The sequence below is a fragment of the Eleutherodactylus coqui genome, chromosome 1, assembly GCF_035609145.1.
Source record: "Eleutherodactylus coqui strain aEleCoq1 chromosome 1, aEleCoq1.hap1, whole genome shotgun sequence".
Classification (NCBI taxonomy): Eukaryota; Metazoa; Chordata; class Amphibia; order Anura; family Eleutherodactylidae; genus Eleutherodactylus; species Eleutherodactylus coqui.
The window spans coordinates 486,834,262-486,854,201 of record NC_089837.1 but is presented as its reverse complement, the minus strand read 5'-3'; the positions used below and the strand labels follow the sequence as shown (position 1 = coordinate 486,854,201).

General features: G+C 41.8%; 1 protein-coding gene across 5 annotated transcripts in view; it reads left to right on the top strand.

The window, feature by feature from the left end:
- Positions 1-19,940, top strand: part of ELMOD1 (ELMO domain containing 1) — a 114,373-nt gene that overhangs the window by 79,066 nt on the left and 15,367 nt on the right. For 4 of the 5 annotated variants that reach the window (XM_066594077.1, XM_066594074.1, XM_066594075.1 and 1 more), the window contains 6 exons: positions 2,369-2,514; positions 6,113-6,141; positions 8,735-8,832; positions 12,775-12,904; positions 15,903-16,036; positions 19,811-19,879. In XM_066594077.1, coding sequence (XP_066450174.1) covers positions 2,369-2,514; positions 6,113-6,141; positions 8,735-8,832; positions 12,775-12,904; positions 15,903-16,036; positions 19,811-19,879 — 606 coding nt within the window. The remainder of the gene's footprint in view (positions 1-2,368; positions 2,515-6,112; positions 6,142-8,734; positions 8,833-12,774; positions 12,905-15,902; positions 16,037-19,810; positions 19,880-19,940) is intronic. The other variant, XM_066594078.1, reaches the window with a different exon arrangement.

Genomic DNA, 19,940 nt, shown 5'->3' with positions numbered 1-19,940 from the left:
CGACTTCTCCTTCTTTACCACCGTATCACAACCTTGTGTGACTCTCTAAACGTCTACTCTAATGGCTCATCACAAACTTATGTAATTGTAACAGCTGAAATTGTGATATATGGTGATTTTGTAGCACTTTTGGTTTATTGTTTTTTAACAGTCACAGTTTTTAACCCTTTCCAATCCACTGTCTGACGTCTAAAGACATTCTGATTGAAGGCTGTACAGCTCCAATGTCATAAGACGTCCGGCAGGGTATTCTTACTGTAGATTACTGGCCACTCTGTTGTCGGGGGGCCTCTCCAGCATGTCCCATACTGCAGTACTGGCTCTAGCCAGCAGATGGCGCCATTGTATAATGGCAGAAAGAGAAAGCCCCCTAGGAAACCCTGAATCCAAAATTGGATTGCACAGGGTTAATGCAGTTTTTTGAGCCAAAGCCAAAAGTGGATTCAAAATGAATGGGGAATATAAAGGAAGGACTTCTGCTTCTCCTTCCTGCTGCTTTCACTTCTGGCTTTGGCTCAAAAACTGCTTTAAGAAAAACCTAAACCCTACCCTCTCGTATTTATTGTACGGTACTACAGTACATACTTCACAGCAAATCCACACCAGGGGATGGTGACAAATGTGTTTTTTTTTTTTTTTCCACAGTGGAAAATCTGCAGCAAATCCACTACATATGAATGCACCCTTAGACCATGTTCACACGAGGAGGGTTTGCACAGATTTTCTGCTGATTTTACAAGCTGAAAATCTGTAGTGTTTTCATGGCTAAAAACTGCTTAAAAAATCCTTGGCTACTGATCTTGAGGATTATTTGTGTATCTTCCATGTAGAAATCTGCTTTCCAAATCCACAGCAGTTGTTGCTGATTTAGGCCTCTCCATTTAAGTCTGTGTTGGAAATCTGCAGGTTTTTTTTTGTACCAACTCTACTGGTAAAATGAACATGCTGCGGATTTAAATTCCATGCTGTAGGTTCACTTCCTCACAGATTTAGTGCAGATTTTTTTCCGCAGCATGTGGATGAAATTTTGAAAATCTCATCCACATTGCTGCTGCTGTAAATGCTGCAGATTTTCCATGTGGAAAATCCATGGTAAATCAGCTCCATGTGAACATGGCCTTAAGGTCTACTGGCACCTACAGCTTCATTCCTGGTTCCATCCTTCACTTACCTTAGTTTTTTAACCATAAATTACACCCCTTCTTCCATTGTGCCACCTTCTCTACTTACTTCTCATCCCGTCCTTGCCATAACCCTCAATTTACTGAACCAATGGTGGTCATCGTAGAATGAGTGCCCAAACTCACTCTTTGATATCAAGCTTTATGGTTGACTAACAAGGCCAAAAGCATCGATGGCACTTAAAGGGGTCAAGGACATTGATGGTATTTTACTTGAATATACCTTTTCCTCCTATCATCTTCTCCCTTTTTTTTAGTTAGGGAATTATAGGGAGAGGCGGGTCAGGTTCCAGAGCGGGGTCGCCCTTTTCGTGGCATTTATTCCACTTGCTCATCTAGATAGTATAATTTGGGATTTTGTAGGGTCTAGTTAGTTATTTTTTTAAATATAATTTGATTACTAATAAAATGTAAGTTTCGTTTAAGAATACAGTACACGTTTCTGTGAATTTCTAGAATATACCATCAATGTCTGATAACTGAGGGTCTGACTATTGTGACCCTCATCGACGGCCAATATAAAGTGGCAGTGGCAGCCGTTTGCCTGTACAGCTCAACCTCATGGTTGGCCCATTATAGTCAATGGCCAACCATGCTTCTTCCAAAAAAGTTGAGCTAGGCTAATAGAAGTCAAAGGGGCATCACAGTTACTTCATTGCATTATATTTTATTAGCACATTAGCATTTACAAGATCATTTTGTGGTATATTTATGAGATTTCATTATTTTTGGCGTTCAACAATTTTTAGTAGGATAAATTAAAAAGGTCTACAGCAATTTTCTATGGCTTTTCCAGTTTAAACTGTTGTGCAAATACTGCCACCCAGTATTTCTAAGGGTTTTTCTACCCAAGACAGGAATTCAGTTTGTAAATAGCAGACTGAAAATGGGAATTAACTGTTACATAAAGTGATAATAATATCTTACTCCTGGTGGGAAATGGTCTGAGAAGAATGTTATGTTGTGCTCAATCGGATGACTTCATACTAACATAATGTTGTCATGGGACCTTAACAACTAGCAAACGCAGACAAAAGTCATCCCTCAATGAGATTTGTATTGTATTGGAGTAACTTCTCTAGACGTTTATTACTAGATGTTTCTCTTAGGGTGGAAGAATCCTTTCTAGGTGTCATTTATGAAGACTTGTCATAACTTCAACATTGCTTGTACTTCTTTGTTCCCAGGATGGTGGTTCAGGTGTGGTTGTACTTCTACTGTATCTGTCTCTGGCGCTGTTTCAAGTTTATAGTGAGGAAGCTGACCGGCCGGTGTGAGCTGCAGAGAATCTGCTACAAGAACAAACCCGGTGCAGGACGGACCTTAAAACTAGGTAAATGTCCATTGTATTCATTATAACATCATCCTTGAATGCCTTGTATACTTTTTTGCTACTTCGTCATATTGTATTCGTGTAATGATTACTTGAAATTGGATCTACCAGACGTGATTCCTGCCAGTTTGTACATTGCTCTAGAACCCTCTTCCGGCAGGTTATATTGTGCAATTGATTGCATTGTGAGTAGAGTCACCCATTGTATTCTGTGGTATGCAGCAGGGGCGTAACTATAGGGGGTGCAGGGGATGTGGTTGCACCCGGGCCCAGGAGCCTTAGGGGGCCCATAAGGCCTCTCTTCTACATATTGGGAGCCCAGTACTATGAAAAAAGCATTATAGTTGGGGGCCCCGTTACAGATTTAGCACTGGGGCCCAGAAGCTTCAAGTTATGCCTCTGGTATGCAGATATGATAAATTTGCTTTAATCCAGCATCAAAGGACCAGGTTCTCTGTTATGGATAACGTTATAAAACTTACATGTAAAGGCCCATTTACACGCTAAGATAATTTTTCAAACGACTGAAAGATTTTGCAATCTATTTGCCATTAACACTTTACCATCTTCATTTGCATGTATAAAAGGGCCTCCAGGAGCTGTTTGCAGAGCCCAGCGTGTTACAGTGTTATCTGCTGGTTCCCGTGGAGATAACAGCCTGTGGTCTACTGAGAGATAAAGGTGTTTGCTTTATCTCCAGTAGCTGAACAATGGATTTTAAGTTCACCTTAAAATCATCATTCAAACAAAAAGTGCAAGATGCTCGCGTTTACATGTAACAATATCGTTCATTTTCGGTCGTTTGAATGAATTTTGAGCGTTAATCGTTTTGTATAAACAGGCCATTAGGGTAGATGGCTTTCAGGCAAACTAAAAAGATAAAATTATAAGCAGAGTTGTGGGTGTTATTAAAATACCCTCGCCTAGGTACAATGCACCCAGGTCACATACCCTGCTAACCCTGCCACTATGTCTAAGGGTGGTTTTACATGGGACGACTGTCAAGCACTTAAGCACCCCATAGTTGTCCCAATGAAGTTGGAGCATGCCAACGATCTCTTCCAGCCTGACAACCTCCATACAGAGTAAACAGGCAGTTCATAGATGAACAATTGCCTGTTTACACGGGCTGGTTGTTGCCCTGTTTCTATGCCTGCATAAAAAGAATGAGGAACAATCGGCAAACCAACTATCATTCATCGTTCAATCGTTGGGTGCTTGTTGCACGATCCAATGATTAACTGAACGACAATCATTCCGTGTAAAAGGGCCCTAAGTCTTCTGCTTAGAGATGAGCGAGCACCCAAATGCTCGGGTCCGCGTTATTCGGGTCGAGCTTTTCGTAAAATTTGAGAGCTCTACTCGAGTCTCCTATTGACTACAATGGGAGACTCGAGCATTTTTGTATGTGGGACGCCGGGTGCCGAGCTTTTATTTTTTGTTTTTTCTTGGTTCGTGTGTGATCTATCTATCTATCTACCTCGCGCTCCCTCGCGCGCTCCGTCCCTCGCGCTCTCCCTCTCTCGCGCGCTCCCTCTCCCCTGCCTGCCAGACAAAAAATTTGCCAATGGCGTGCGCTGCGTTATGGCGGGGAGAGGCCAAAACGGGCATGTCACAACAGGGAGGAGCCAAAAACTGGGGCGGGGTCGGACACTATTTGATGCTTGTTCGAGTAACGAGCACCATCGAGTACGCTAATACTCGAACGAGCATCAAGCATGTTTGCTCAACTCTACTTCTGCTGTATTGCAGTTCCGTGCAGCAATAAATGAGATATTATCATGTTTTCTGGATTATCATCTACCAAATTAAAGGAATTTTTACAATACATTAGTCACTCCAATAAATCATTTTTACTCAGAGAGGAATTTTTGTCCTTTTTGTTCTTGCTTTCGTCCTCATCTTTCACTGTATTCTTAAAAAGATCACAAGAGGCCAGATCACACTTACCTATATCATCATATACAATACAAGATAATTTTTAAACTATACTTAAAGGGGAAACGTCATCAGAAAATGACCTATTAAATAATATTTTTTTGATAAACATATATTTTTAAGAATTTTTGGTCATTGCTTATTTTAATTTTTGGTTATAATACAAGTTTTAAAAAGAAAATCTGCATTTTTCACCCTGACCACAGAGCCTAGTACTAGGCTGATACCTTCTGATCTGTACAGAAAAATTTTCAGCATTCATCTCCCTAACATTGTAGGTGGGATTACACTGAGAGGTGACACCTATATGTAGATCACACAGGATCCACCATTCACAGTAGGTGATCAGCTGTGACTATTTACTCCCCTCCCTGCAAAAGGTCTAGAATCGTCTCCTGCACAAGTTAATGGGTCCCCTCCTCCCCATTGTATAAATGGCCTATGAAGCTGCTGTAAGACATATCTTCTAAATGCTGTTAAATGTAGCTCAAACAAGACGGTCGCCCCCCCCCCCCCCCCCATAATCCTGTATAGACCACAGAATAAAACATTCTACACTTTCTCTTTTTGGTTTGATACATTTCTTTTTAAGTTAGGTGAGGAATTACTTGTCCATCCCTTGTTTTGAATACAGTTTACCAGGGGAGCATTGCATTGGTCTTTATAATACACCAACGTGGTGCTTTATTCCCTCCAGAGTCAAGGGGGGGGGGGGCAGGGGGGAGTTGGTGGTCATTGAATAAGGTGATGCAAAAAAATACAATTTTCTAAAGTACTACTCTTCAGTGTAAAATTAGCAAAACAAAAAATTGTAGTAAACTAAATTTGGTATTGATGTACTGACCTGCAGAATTAGGATAACATGTCATTTATACCACAAGGTGAACGGCATAAAAAAAAGAAAAACGTGTAGGGTGAGGGCGAGGAGGCTATCCTGCAGCTCATATAAATATTGATGACTACTATCTGTAATTCTCTATATAGCTGCTACTGCTAAAATGTAAGTTTCTGACAAACTGCTTCTCTGATACATAAGACAGACATCGCTCTAGTCAGCATGCCTGTCACTACTGCCTCAGAGACGGGATATAAAGGTGGTGACAGCTTCCCTTTAATAGCTTTTAGTGTGAACACATGTTGACTGGTGAGTAGAGATGAGCGAGCGTACTCGCTAAGGCAAATTACTCGAGCGAGTATTGCCATTTTCGAGTACATACCTGCTCGTGCCAAAAGATTCGGGGGTGAGCAGTAAGTTGCGGGAGTGAGCATGGGGGAGCGGGGGGGAGAAAGAAAGAGAGAGAGATTTCCCCCCACCCCATCCCCTCGTTCCTCCCCGCTCTCCCCCGCCACCCCCCGAATCCTTTGGGACGAGTGGGCATGTACTCAAAAATGGCAATACCCGCTTGAGTAATTTGCCTTAGCGAGTACGCTCACTCATCTCTACTGGTGAGCCATTGTTACGGCAAAGTGAGTTGGCTTTTTTTGATCTGCCAATGCTTGCCATACAAGATGCCATAAAGTGGAAGCCTGTTGTAATGTCAAGTCAATCGGTTTTATTAAGATCTGGTTCTTGTATCAACAAAATCACTTGTTGAAGAGAATAAAGGGATTTTCGAGTCTAATTGGTTCACTGTGATTTATTTTTGCTCCTGTTTTACAGAATCTTCCTTGAAGTCGTCTAAAAGTAAGGTAAGTTTTCCCTTCCTCTTCCGTAACTTCATACTAAGCCAAATATATCCCTGAGTCTGCTGCTTTTTACGGTATTTAGTTGAAAGAGCCTTTGAATAAAATATCCACCTATATGACATCGTGTCATTTTGAGGTCCCTCATCCTACACTAATTAATTTGCTAATATATTTTTATGGTAGTCAGAGCTTCCTTTTCTACGCTAGTCTTTAAAGCAGCATTCAATCATGGCTGAAATGGGAACACTAGCTTGGACACTGCAGTCACCAGTTGCTAGGATTACGGAAACAGATGGTTCTTTGCTGTTTTGTACTTCCCATCCACTTCTATAAGAGTTACGGAAACAGCCAGTTCAACTGTTTCCATAATTGTGGCCACTGAAGTAGGCAGGAGCAAAATTGGAGGACGCCCATTTTGGGTGATAGGTGCAGGTCTCCGAGGTGGGACCTGCATCTATCAGACGTTTATTGGATATTCTAGGGATTTGCCATAAATGGATGAAATAAGAATATCCCTTTCCATTTTTAATTCCCCCACAAAGTCATAATTTCAATAATAAAATTGTGGTTTACTGCAGCCACGAAGGACTGATTTAGGATAGGTCATCAGTATCAGATCGGTGGGGGGGGGGGGGGGGGTTAGACTCTTGGCACCCCTGCCAATAAATCTGTTTGAAGGGGCCAAGGTGTTCTGGAGAGTGGTATAGCCTCTTTATTTTATACCAGGCACAGCAGGGAATGGCACTGAGCTGCAGAAACCCCATCTGGCCAGTGATTATGACTTTATAGGCCAAGGAAGAGGCTGTTGTGGTGTCTTCAAACAGTTGTGAGTGCCAGAAGTTGACCCACCACCAATCTGATATTAATGACCTATCTGAAAGTTGTAATTGACAACCTTTTGTATAATGTCACATATTTGTATTTTTTATGCATTGCTTCATAAGTGTGCTGGAAGAATGGCACCTTTCACACATCTACTCCATGCCATTTTAATGCCTAAATGGGGTTATCCCAAAATTGACCATGGATGGGTGATAAAAGTATGATCGGTGGGAATCTTACTGTTGAGACCTCCACAGATCCTCTGAACAGGGGTCCTGTGTCCCCCACTCTTCACTGCAGAGACACTGCACCACCAAACTGTTGTGGATATTGAATGGAGTAGTAGCTGACCATGTGCGGTACTGCTCGATTAATTTCAATAGGGCTGATCGAAATAGCCGAGTACAAGTGCCTGACTATCTCTGGCAGTCCCATTGAACATAAATGGAGCGCCACCATGCATGCACAACCGTTGCTCTGTTCAATCTCCTCACTGCAAGGAGTGCAGTGAGGAAGAAGGGAACACGGGACCCCCATTCTTAGGATCAGTGGTGAGACCCCCACAATCAGATTTTTATCACCTATCCTGTGGGCAAGTGATAAGTGAATTTTGGTAATACCTCTTTAAATGGGATATTTTAGTCAAAAACAATTACCACCTACCACTAAATAGACACCTTCTAGATTGGTGGGAACCAATGACTGGGACTTCCAACTGATTGCTAGAATGGGACACCGCAGTCTACTGTTCCTTTCCCCCAACTACAACTCTGTGGCTAGGAGTAGTTTGAATAGAGAATCAGCCGAACCCTTTAATAAATCCCAAAGTCTGCTTCCTCACGTCGAGCGTATTGTAATAACCATATTAACCCCTACCTGCGCCCGAGCTGTTATGTATTACTGCACAATGGATGCTTTCTTTGAATATAGACCACATGGTAATATACAAGCTCATTTCTCCAACCATCACTGTGCAAGAAAATGTATTAAGCTCTGGAGATTAGTTTCTGTAACTCCTTCACAGGAAAGCCGATTATCCTTTAATGACATTGTCAAGAGGCTCAAAAATCTGCAGCAATGATTTCATTAATGAATAAAAATGAATTGATCGGTGATTAGGTTGTGATGCGATGGAAGCTGGGGCTTGGGGTTGGGGCCTGGCGTCATACACAAGAAATGGCATGCAGCACCCATGTAAGTCTGTAGGTCCATACTCTACCTCTATGTGCCTTCAATCTCCTTGGTGGGCATACAGAAGACAATTGTGCCATAGTTCATTGGATGCTGTATTGTGAAGGTATCCCACCCCAGAAGCATTGCTTTTAGAAGAGAACACATTACCTTACAAATCCACCATATGGCAGACATGGTGGTGCCTTAGGCTCTGTATTACGGAACCATAGAGACTCTGTGCCACCATAGAAGGCTTTGTACAGACCGCTTTGAACCAGACTAATATCCCCAGCCTTTGAGTTTTTCATACGATTCCAATAGATAACTGTATGAAATCCTATGCAAATACAGTATGACTCCATAAACATCTATGGGCACCCTTTTTATGGCACAGTAGAATTAAGGAATTGTACAGAGCCACAATACCCCGGTGTATGAGGCCTTAAACTAAGGCAGTGTCCCATAGTAAAACGGATATATCTGTATGTAGCTTATTATCCAAGTGCCTGTTCAGATAATTCCCCTGTGTTTAATAAGAGCAGTATCAGAATGATTGCCAGATATTGATAGTCGTATGACAAAATCTCATGTTCTCTTCCAGCTCCTGCAGTCAGCAGTCGCAGTGCACCCCGAGGCAATTGAGAAAACCATAGAAGACATCTTGACACTGAAGAAAGTGAACGTGGACACCAACCCGCAGTAAGACGCCTTTACATGATCTGCATTGACATTTATGAAATACATCTTCTTAAGATAAATGTGTTGGGTTACCCATGAGAAACACGGCAGTAATATCAACTGCGCACCAAATGGTTGCAAACATCGGCCCCTTGTAAGAATAAATGAAATAACAATATAGGTACATAGCATGTAAGGCTGAAAAAAGACACATGTCCATCTAATTTAGCCTGTTTCCCCCAATGTTTGTCTAGAAGAAGGCAAAAACCTCATGAGGTAGAAGACGATTTTTCTAATTTTAGGGGAAACCATTCCCACCCAACTCCAATCTGGCAATCACAAAAATCCGCGGATCACTGACCCTACTGAAGTAATCAGTTATATAACATGTAATATTCTATCACTCAAGAAAGACATCCAGGCCCCTCTTGTACTCCCTTAGTGAGTTCACCATCACCACGTCCTCAGGCAGAGAGTTCCACAGTCTCACTCCTCTTACGATAAAGAACCCCCTTCTATGTTGGTGTAGAAACCTAAGGCACTCTCACACTGGCGTCTGAAAACGCTGTAAAATGCTGCATTTTTATAAACTCATTCAACAGCATTTTTTAACGCACCCATCATTGCAATGGGTGATGAGCAGCCCTTTAAAGGGCACTGAAATGCACCAAAATCTGAGAAGCCTCATTAAAATCAAGGCGATTTATTGCGTTTAGCGTGGCGTTTGAAATGCTGCTCTGACTGCTGTAAAAAAAGCTGTCTGTGTGAGACTTAGGTTTCCCCTCAGTTGTCTGTTTTCTAAACTAAATTACCCCAATTTTGATAACAATAGAGTACTTGAATAGGATGGCACAGATAGGCACGGGCCCAAGAACATGGATTTTAATCTTGTGTTGTGGCCCCTGTAAGAGAGTAAAACCCAATTACAAAATTGAAGAGTAGCATGTGAAAGCAGGAACCCGCTTTCAGTATCTCTCTAAGTTCTGTGGGACTGCTGCTATGACTGAAGTAAGAAATGCATATTTGAAGTCGCCTCCTTCTGTTACCATACATGAATGCAGCCGTTGTTGGACTTGTGTTCTTTTCAGGGACACAGACGTGGATTGCTACCTACCTTATGCTCATCTAATAGTCCATGTGTCTCCTTAATCTTGTAATATACTTTCATTAAACATTATGTTTGTTTTACTTCTGTAAATTAAGGCTAAAGTGCAGCCCTTCTGCAATCCACTGCTTGTTGTCAGGCATTTAGCTTCTATTACTAATATGTTTAGAAAATTTGTTAGCTGTGAGATGGGCTGCAACAATTTTTTTTTTTAAGCGAGCTGAAACGACAAGCAACCAGTGAGCGAATTTTCATTTGTCACCCTGTTGGGTGACCGTTTTTACACAGAACGACTGTCGTTTGCATTCACTCTATCAAGCAATTAGTTGTCCCATGTAAAGCCATCTTTAGGGCCCTATTACTTGGGATGCTCTGTCCAGCGCAGAGTGTCCCACAGCAATCCCAGCGATAATCGCTGCTGTGTTTTTAGACAGGAACGATCATTGCTCAGTGAATGGAGGCGGAGCTTTCTGGCTTGCCCGCCTCCATGCACAGTAAACAGGCAGTCACTCGCAGGAAAAACACCTGCCTGTTTACACGGGCCAATCTTCATTTGGTTTTTCTGCACATATAAATAAGCGATGTATATATTAATAGATAAGCGAACAAATATGGTTTGTCGTTTAGTCGGGGCATGTATTTACACTGAGCAGTACTTGTTCAGATAATTGCAGGAATCTGAACCATTATCGGCCCATGCAAAAAGGACCCTTAGCTCTTTACTAGGTCTTGTGTGTTTGTATGGTCTAGCTTTACTTATCTGCTTTATTTATTTGAGGAGCATTTTTCTAAAATGGGTCAAATCACAGGGAATCCAATTGATGCAATAGATTTCATACAGTCTGTGGACATGACTTATTTTGTTCTGACAGCGTTAACCTCTTAAGGACTAGGGTGTTTTAGTCCTAAAGGAGCAGATACTTCTTAGGGATTTTACCCCTATAGTGGTTTTGTTGCCCTATTTTCTTCAGCTACCAAAATTATTTCTGCTGCGGTTTTTTTTTTCCGTGACATATAGAGATCTTTTTGCACTGACTTTTTTTTCTGTTTAGTTTTATTGGGGATAAAAAGCAACGTTTTTTACTTTTTTAAAATTTTATTTATAGTTTATTTTTAAAAGTAGTATATTTACGCTAAAATAAAGTACAGAAATGGTACCTCAGTTTGTTTTCACGCTGAGCCGATATACGGTGTCCTTGTCTGCAGGGGGGGGGGGATGGAAGAACCAGGAGCAGGAACTGAACTTCCGCCCCTCTCCACTATTTGCAATGGGAGGGGCAGGGGTGGAGCTAAGCGCCGGTACTTAGCTCCGCCCCCGTCTCACCCCCTCCTATTGCAAATAGTGGAGAGGGGCAGAGAGGGGGCGGGAGCTCAGTTCCTGCTCCTGGCTCTTCCATCCTCTTCCCCCTGCAGACAAGGACACCGTATATCGGCTCGGCATGAAAACCGAGCCGATATACGGTCGTCTGAAATAGCCCTTAGTTTTTTTTTGTTTTTGTTTTTTTTGTTTCATACTTTTCCACTTTAGCTGGGACATCCATAGGAGCCTCAGTTTCAGGGGAAAACATTCCCCTGTAATCATAATAGTCACTAACAGAGCTGATTGGGGTCTGCTAGAACCCTGCAGCTCTGCTATAACATGGGCCACCTGGTGGTCGCATGATCACCGGGTCGCATAGCGGAAGTAATTCTTCCACTTTTTAGTACATAGCACTCATTGAGCGCTATGTAGCCTGGAAAGGAGAAGGCAAAAGTGTTTAAAAACAGTTTCTCCCTTTATCTCTGGGTCCTCAGCTGCAGGAGCAGAGGCTTTTATCCCGTGCCAAACCTCTTCTATCAGCTGTGTTTAAAGCCCAGGACTAAGCGTGAAACATTTTAAAATGGACTTGAGCGTTGAAAAAACGCTCCTTATTTATTAGAATTTGATAGCAAGAGGATATGTGGACATTTGAGTCTACAACAGCATGTGTTCATGTGTGTGTGCATGCGTGTTTTTGGAAATAACAAATACCAGGTTAGGAAACTGCACATAACAGGTCATGTAAGTATAACATCAGGAGAGACAGAGATTGTGTACACACTGACTGCAGATCTGAGAGCAGTGAATGCAGGGAGTAGCCTGTGAAGGCAACCCTCCATCACAGCTAATAAAACTTCCAAAAGTTCCAGTTACTACAGAAGTTGATTGCCTAACACCAGGCAGTGCATTGCAGACCTGATTTACAGTGGTATACATTAAGATTAATGACACACATGCAGGTTATTAGATGAGCAGAAGTCTGAAAAGCTGCAGATGTAGTGGCACTATCCTTGAGGAAAGGCTCTCTACGTTTCTTCCGTAGATCGCCGGACGCCACTACACTATTTAAATAGCACGGCCGTTGCCATTCAGTTTGAATGTTGGCTGTGCTACGCAAATAGCGAAGCTGCGCCAAGCTGCAGCTCATTAAATCAGTAGCGCGCTAATGCAAGGTACATTAGCGCCGCTACATTTGTAGTATCTCTTTGATGTAGCTTCCACACAGACCTGTAAATGTACAGGCAGTAAGTAAGCAAAAAGAGGAGGCAGCTGGAAAGAGTAACACATGACTGCAGGATCAGACTGCACCCGGGATCCCCTGTAGTGGGTAACCATATACACAGATGGGTATGCAGAGGAGCTGTATACTCAAACCATTCCGATATTTTTTATCAATAAAATGTTGCAAAATTATTTCAGTTTATATTTTTAGATGCACCTGGGCAATTAAAAAAAAAAAAAGTTGTAGTACACCTTAAGGTTGTACTCTTAGGTCAACCTCCTTTTATTCCTGGGAGATACTTTCCATCACTGGACATATTTTATTTTCCACCCATAGGTTGGCGGTGTCTCTTCAAGCTTGTCTTCTCCAGATTGTTGGCTACAGGAATCTAACTGTAGAGGTGGAAAAACTGCGCCGGGAGGCGTATGATTCAGATAACCCCCAGCATGAGGAGATGCTTCTTACGGTGAGATCATATACTGGTGTTTAGGCTTCTTCTGTCTATATACGCACATATCATTTGACTGCTAATTGCTAACAGACATTGTATTACAGTATATTACTGGTAATCTGGTTCATTAGTCAGTATTTGGTTTAAAGGGTTATTTTGATCAGACACTTATGGCATATCCCGTAGATCATTTTGATCTACGGGATATGCCATAAATGTCTGAGGGGTGGAAGTCCCATCTCTGAGACCTACACCAGAATGACCACCCTTCCGCCTCATGAGATGGCCATCAGTAGCCAAATCCATAAAGTGAATGTATGAAGAAGAGGGCGAGCATGAGTGTATCTAATTATTTCTATATGAGTTACAGAAACAGTCACAGTGCCACCTATTAAAAGGCAGCATTCCTTCAAGCCAAAGTCAGACTTTTTATACAAGCCTTGTTACAATGACTGGGAATTAAAAGCAAAGCCAGACTCCATGTATATACAGCTGTTTCAGGGTTTTTGCCCTTCATCAGTGTACAGTAGGAATCTGGCTTTGCTAGTGAGAGGCCTGGGATGGGGGTCAGAAACGCTATCTTTTCTCCTTAGGGAGAGCAACTATAAACTAAGTGAGGAGACTCAAATGGCCGTGCACGCTCCTCTGGGTAATATGCAAATAAGGGAGATGGAATAAATCCTCCACACTGATGAAGGGCAAAAACCCTGAAACAGCTGTATGTACATGGAGTCTGGTTTTGCTTTTAATTCCTGGTCATTGTAACAAGGCTTATATAAAACGTCTGACTTTGGCTTGAAGGAATGCTGCCTTTCAATACGTGGAACTGTGGAGGATTTATTCCATCTCCCTTATTTGCATATTACCCAGAGGAGCGTGCATGGCCATTTGAGTCTCCTCACTTAGTTTATAGTTGCTCTCCCTAAGGAGAAAAGATAGCGTTTCTGACCCCCGAGAAACAGCCACGTATCTCTTATCCCTCAGTGTGCTTTCAATACTTGTCAAGTTTAATTGGGTAAAAATAACAGTAAACATTCATTCACACGGGCGTAGAATTGGACCATGTACTATCTGTGTATTCCACAGACAGCATGTGGCCCCATAACAGCCTATGAGGTCATTCATTTGCCCACTTTTTCCATACTGACTAATGGTCAGTGTGAAAAATAAAATGGCTGCATGTTTTATTCTCAACCATTTTCATGGATGAGGATAGGTCATGCAATGTGCATGGACCGTGCAGATCGGACAGCGTGGGGATTGAGGTCCGTATGCTGTCCAATGCTTGCTTGACATTTGTACATAATGGGGTTCATCAAGACCACTGTGCTCTCCTCTTTGTGGCTAACCAAAACTCCACCCAAAATTGAAATGTCTTTCTTTATAACATTTTAGCAATTATTACCAAATCTGTTCTCCTGTCATTGCATCTGAAGAGTGCAGACAGGGCCATCTCCAAATGAATATAGGCTTTTGGACAACAATGTCATAGAGCCCACTGTCTTACCTCCTGCTCCTCTTAAAATGCATTGAGCATGTTCACTAGTGATGAGCGACCATACTCGCTAAGGGCAATTGCTCGAGCGAGCATTGCCCTTGGCGAGTACCTGCCCGCTCGAGAGAAAAGGTTCGGCTGCCGGCGGCGGGCAGGGAGCGGCGGGGGAGAGCGGGGAGGAACGGAGGGGAGATCTCTCCCCCCCCCCCCGCTCCCCCTGCTCACTGCCGCAACTCACCTGTCACCGGCGCCGGCAGCCGAACCTTTTCTCTCGAGTGGGCAGGTACTCGCTACGGGCAATGCTCGCTCGAGCAATTACCCTTAGCGAGTATGCTCGCTCATCTCAAATGTTCACCCATATTGTAATTTATAATGGGCCTATTACGCCCATGGGCCCTCATATCTGCCCAGGTTTGTCTGATGCTTACGTACAGGAAAATTTCTACTTGTCTTAATCGTAATTGCCATCTGACTTGTTGGCTTTGGCCAGCACCTCTATGTGATATGGGTGCTGCCTCTGGGACCCGCACTTATCTCCAAAATTCCTCCCAATCCACTTACTCCCATTGGAAGTGCGTGGGACTAAAGAGACAGCCGACATAGACCAGCCATTGTACACTATCTCCATAAGTCTCATAGAAGTAAATGGGAATTGTATAAATAGTGTAGCATCTCAGACGTTTCGGAAACGGCACAGCTCGCTGTACTACATTATATATAACTACCATTTACTTCTTGAGGCATTACAGAAACAGAGTAGAACAGTCCGTATGGCTGTGTTTGTTATCCTAGTCACAAAGAGCAGACTTGTATTCCCATCTTAGCCATGATTTTAAAGGGAACCTGTCACCTACCTACAGCACTATAAATTAACTTATGGTGCTGTTAGGGCAGGTGACAGGGAGCTGGGTGCTGTATTTTTCATATTCGCCCACTTTCTGTTTTTGGCGATGCAAACCTGTAAAGTCCGCACGCCAGCCGAAAATCAAACTCTTTTCAGAGTCCCGTGCGTGCCAGGTATCGTTAAGAGGAAGCAGGCAGCTCCGTTCTCACTGCAGTGGCCAGGCTTGTTATTGTAGCAAAGTTCCTATTCATTTCCGTGCCTGCAATACCAAGCCTGGCCACTACTGTGTGGACAGAGCTGTCTGCTTCCTGTCCTGCAGAAATCCACTCAGTGCAGGATCGCACCAGTCCTGCAAACAGCTGATCGTCGGGAGTCCCTGGCTATTGAATGTCTTCCCCTGAGGATAGACCATCAGTAGTTTACAAGTGGATTGCCTCTTGAAGCCCTGATGATAATTACTCTGTTACAATGGATTGCTTTTTACATATTTTTTACATTGTATATTTTTGCTCTGCATAATGTATTTTGTTGCTTTAGTAGGAGGCCATAATTTGCATAGTTGTTTGTTATTCACTTTGATGGGTGCATTACTGCAGAGCGATGTTTTATTTAATGTGCGCGGTCTAGTTAAGTATAAAACACGTCCTGAGATGACATTCATTTCTAATTTACAGCTGTGGAAAATGCTGAAACCTGGTGTTCCACTGGAAGCGCGGGTCTCTAAGCAGTGGTGTGAAATCGGTTTCCAAGGTGATGACCCAAAAACAGATTTTAGAGGAATGGGTCTCCTGGGACTGTATAACTTGGCGTAAGTATTCGCGTACCGCACATTGCAGTGCACAGAAAACAGGATCAAAAAGAATTTTAACCGGCTTTATTGGCGCATCGTCCTCACAATCTGTAACTGCAAGAATAAGAACACGATCCTATTCCGTACATTTAGGTACAGCGATTTGCTGATTTCTACACAAAGTTTTACACCTGTCTAATGCAAAAAAAAAAGTTGCAAATTTGTGGCGCTAATGTGTATTTGCTGAAAAATTTGCAACTTTTTGCGCTGCCCTTGGCTTTTTTTTTAAAAGTGGGTGGGGCTTGTTGGGAGGGGACATGGCCAACCCAGACAAAAAGGTTTATGTATAATTTACACCAGAAACGGGGGTAAATTTTACCAGAAATGCACCCCAGGTCGGACCTGGGGTACATTTCTGTCTATGAGCACGGAACTTTTTGGGATGCATTAAATACATGAAGAGGTGTGCCCATCTTCATGTACTCCGTGCACCTGGGGACATTGTACTAAGCCCGGCGCAGGAACTGCCAGGCTTACTAAATTTTCCCGAATGTGCTTTACAAGTTTGCCTTGACATAATATGGAAACAACGTTAAGAATTGTGTACCAATTCTTCAGATTTTTTAAGTTCTCCACTTGTGAAAAAAGTGCGCAAAAGGTTGATAATTTGTAAATCAATGTCTGAACTTTTAACCCTTTCGTGTATTCCCAATACAACTGCTGGGATTGGAGAAAATTCTGATCCTAACAGTTAACCTTTGCAGTATAGCAATCAAACCTCATCGTGAGCTGACTCTTCTTATATCTGGGATTATGGGCTCTGGTGACAAGCTTGCTAGAGCCTAATTAAAGCATACCTAGCTTTTCAGATGTCTTTTAAGAGCAAGCTGCAGTGTGTGTACTGTACATGAGGAATAACCCTATTTCTGGCTATTAATATGACGTATCCTGCATTTTCCTTTCCTGCCAGGTGTACATATGATTCTCAGTTCTCTCAGAACTGGTGGGAGGAGTCTTGGCTATTATGTTGTCTTGTAAACTCTCTACACAGAGAACTGCAGATCCTGGTCTCTAACTGTCTGTCACACACACAGAGACACACACACATGCATGCATACATACATATCATCATCATATAGGACAGTGCATAGTAGTACTAAGCAGTGGAAATATGATTAGCCAGCAACAGATAACTCACCATTAGTTCCAGCAGTCACATCTGTGGGTGTCTCTCCTTCCTCCTCTCCGCTCACCTCTAATTTCATAAACCTCAATGAGCAAATAGACTTGCCCTCCAACCTTCACTTCCTGTTCTGTTTTCCTGCCATTTCCAGTAATAGAGATATGTTTTACTTAACAGGCAGTGGATAACAAGTTAGGAGGAAGCACCTTACAGTTATTTTTTAGTACAAAAATTACATTTTAGGTTAAAAAAATAAAAAGTAGACTGCTGCTTTACTAGTCATTACACTGGCCATCATATAAACACAGGTTGTTTGAAATGTTAGTGATCATTTAACTTTGGGTGAGCGTTGTATTCTGCAAAGTTTCCCAGGGCTGGTTTTAACAAGCCGTATCAAAAATGACTCAGCACTTTTTGTGACAAAATAAATATATTCAATGAATGGCCGAGCGCTGCCTGTGATTAGCTGAGCGCTCAGCCAATCAGACGCTGCCCTTTGAGCAGGTGGGGATCTTAAATCCCCGCCTGCTGAAAGAACTTCATTACAGTGACGGGATCCAAGCGGCTAGATGTGCCGAGCCCGCAGCAGCGGCAAAGACATAAGTATAGATTTTTTTTTTATTCTTCAGGACCCTCGATCGAGTATAAGGGGGGGTCTTTTTCAGTATTAAAAAAATGTGCTGAAAAAGTCAGCTTATACTCAAGTATATACGGTAATCAAAAATTAAATGTTATTATTTATATATATATATATATATATATATATATATTTATTACTATTATATATATATAAAAATAATAGTGTATGTGTATATATATATATATATATATATATATATATATATATATATATATATATATATATATATATATACACACACACTCCAAACTGGTACATGTATGAACTACAACTTGTCATTCAAAACAATACAACCCCATTTTCCTTCCTTGAAGGGAGTGGACTTAATTATCGTATCACCGGATGTATCCTTTGGATAGCTGTTGGCCAACAGCAATTCCTCCCAATTTCCCCAAGCACACGGACGCTCAGCTTGGCTTAGCATGCTTGTGTTCCGAATAGGGAGAGTGGACTAAGCTGCTGCCACACTCCTCAGACAGCTGCATTTCTACAGAAGAGCAAAAGGATCGGCAAGTTAAAGTCCAACCTGGCCAATCCTTGTCTTTGCCAACATCCATTATTAGGGGAGAATTGGGAGGCCTTCATGACCATTGGATGGTTTGGCCGATCCACTAAAATTGACAAGCTCAGCTGAACTGAAACTAATGTTTATGGCTAATTTACCTTTGTAAATACATTGCACTGTTCATTCTATACTGATCCTGAGCCACATCCTATATTACACTCCAGAGCTGCACTCTCTATTCTGCTAGTGGAGTCACTATCTTCATACATTAAATTACTTATTCTCTACTGATTCTGAGTTACATCCTGCATTATACCCAAGATCTACATTCACTATTATGTTAGTGGAGTCACTATCATCATATATTACATTGCTTATTCTGGACTGATCCTGAGCTACATCCTATATTGCACGCCAGAGCTGCACTCACTATTCTGCTAGTGGAGTCACTATCTTCATAAGTTACTTATTCTCTACTAATTCTGAGTTACATCCTGTATTATACTCAAGATCTACATTCATTATTCTGTTAGTGGAGTCACTATCATCATACATTACATTGCTTATTCTGGACTGATCCTGAGCCACATCCTATATTACACTCCAGAGCTGCACTCTCTATTCTGCTAGTGGAGTCACTATCTTCATACATTAAATTACTTATTCTCTACTGATTCTGAGTTACATCCTGCATTATACCCAAGATCTACATTCACTATTCTGTTAGTGGAGTCACTATCATCATATATTACATTGCTTATTCTGGACTGATCCTGAGCCACATCCTATATTACACTCCAGAGCTGCACTCACTATTCTGCTAGTGGAGTCACTATATTCATACATTACAATACTTCTTCTCTACTGATTCTGAGTTACATCCTGTATTATACCCAAGATCTACATTCACTATTCTGTTAGTGGAGTCACGATCATCATACATTACATTGCTTATTCTGGACTAATTCTGAGTTGCATCCTGTATTTTACTCCAGAGCTGCACTCACTATTCTGCTAGTAAATTTTTTTTTACTCATCCAGAGTTACAGCCAGTATTACACAATGCATTCACAATTCTTATCCGAGACACTTGACAAGCCTAATACCGAACATCTTAGCTGAGTTCCTATGACATAGGAGGGAAGTAAATTTTTTCTTGTTTCAGATTACTGTAAAGATTAGACTAGAGTAAAGATTACATTTCCCATATTGCAAATTACCAGAGCAAGCTCTGTGTAGACTTTAAGCCAAAGACTTGTACTCTGGGAGTTCAGCTCTGAAGTCTGCAGAATTGTGAATTCAACTTTGGTTTTCAATTCAGCATCAAGTTACTGAAATGAATGTACAGTAATTGTACTTTTTGTCCTATGTAGCATCGAATGCAATGCAGGAAGTGTTCTATGACTTTTTTTTCTTTTTTTAGTTTTTACACCATGTGACTTATTTATGTTATTTAAATTCTAGATACTTTGCAGAAAAAGATTCCAACTCTGCTCTTCAGATACTTTCTGATTCCCTACAGCCAAAATGCAGGTACAAATTTACTTGGGTTATGTATAGATCTGGATTGTTCTGTAATTTATTTGTGCATTTG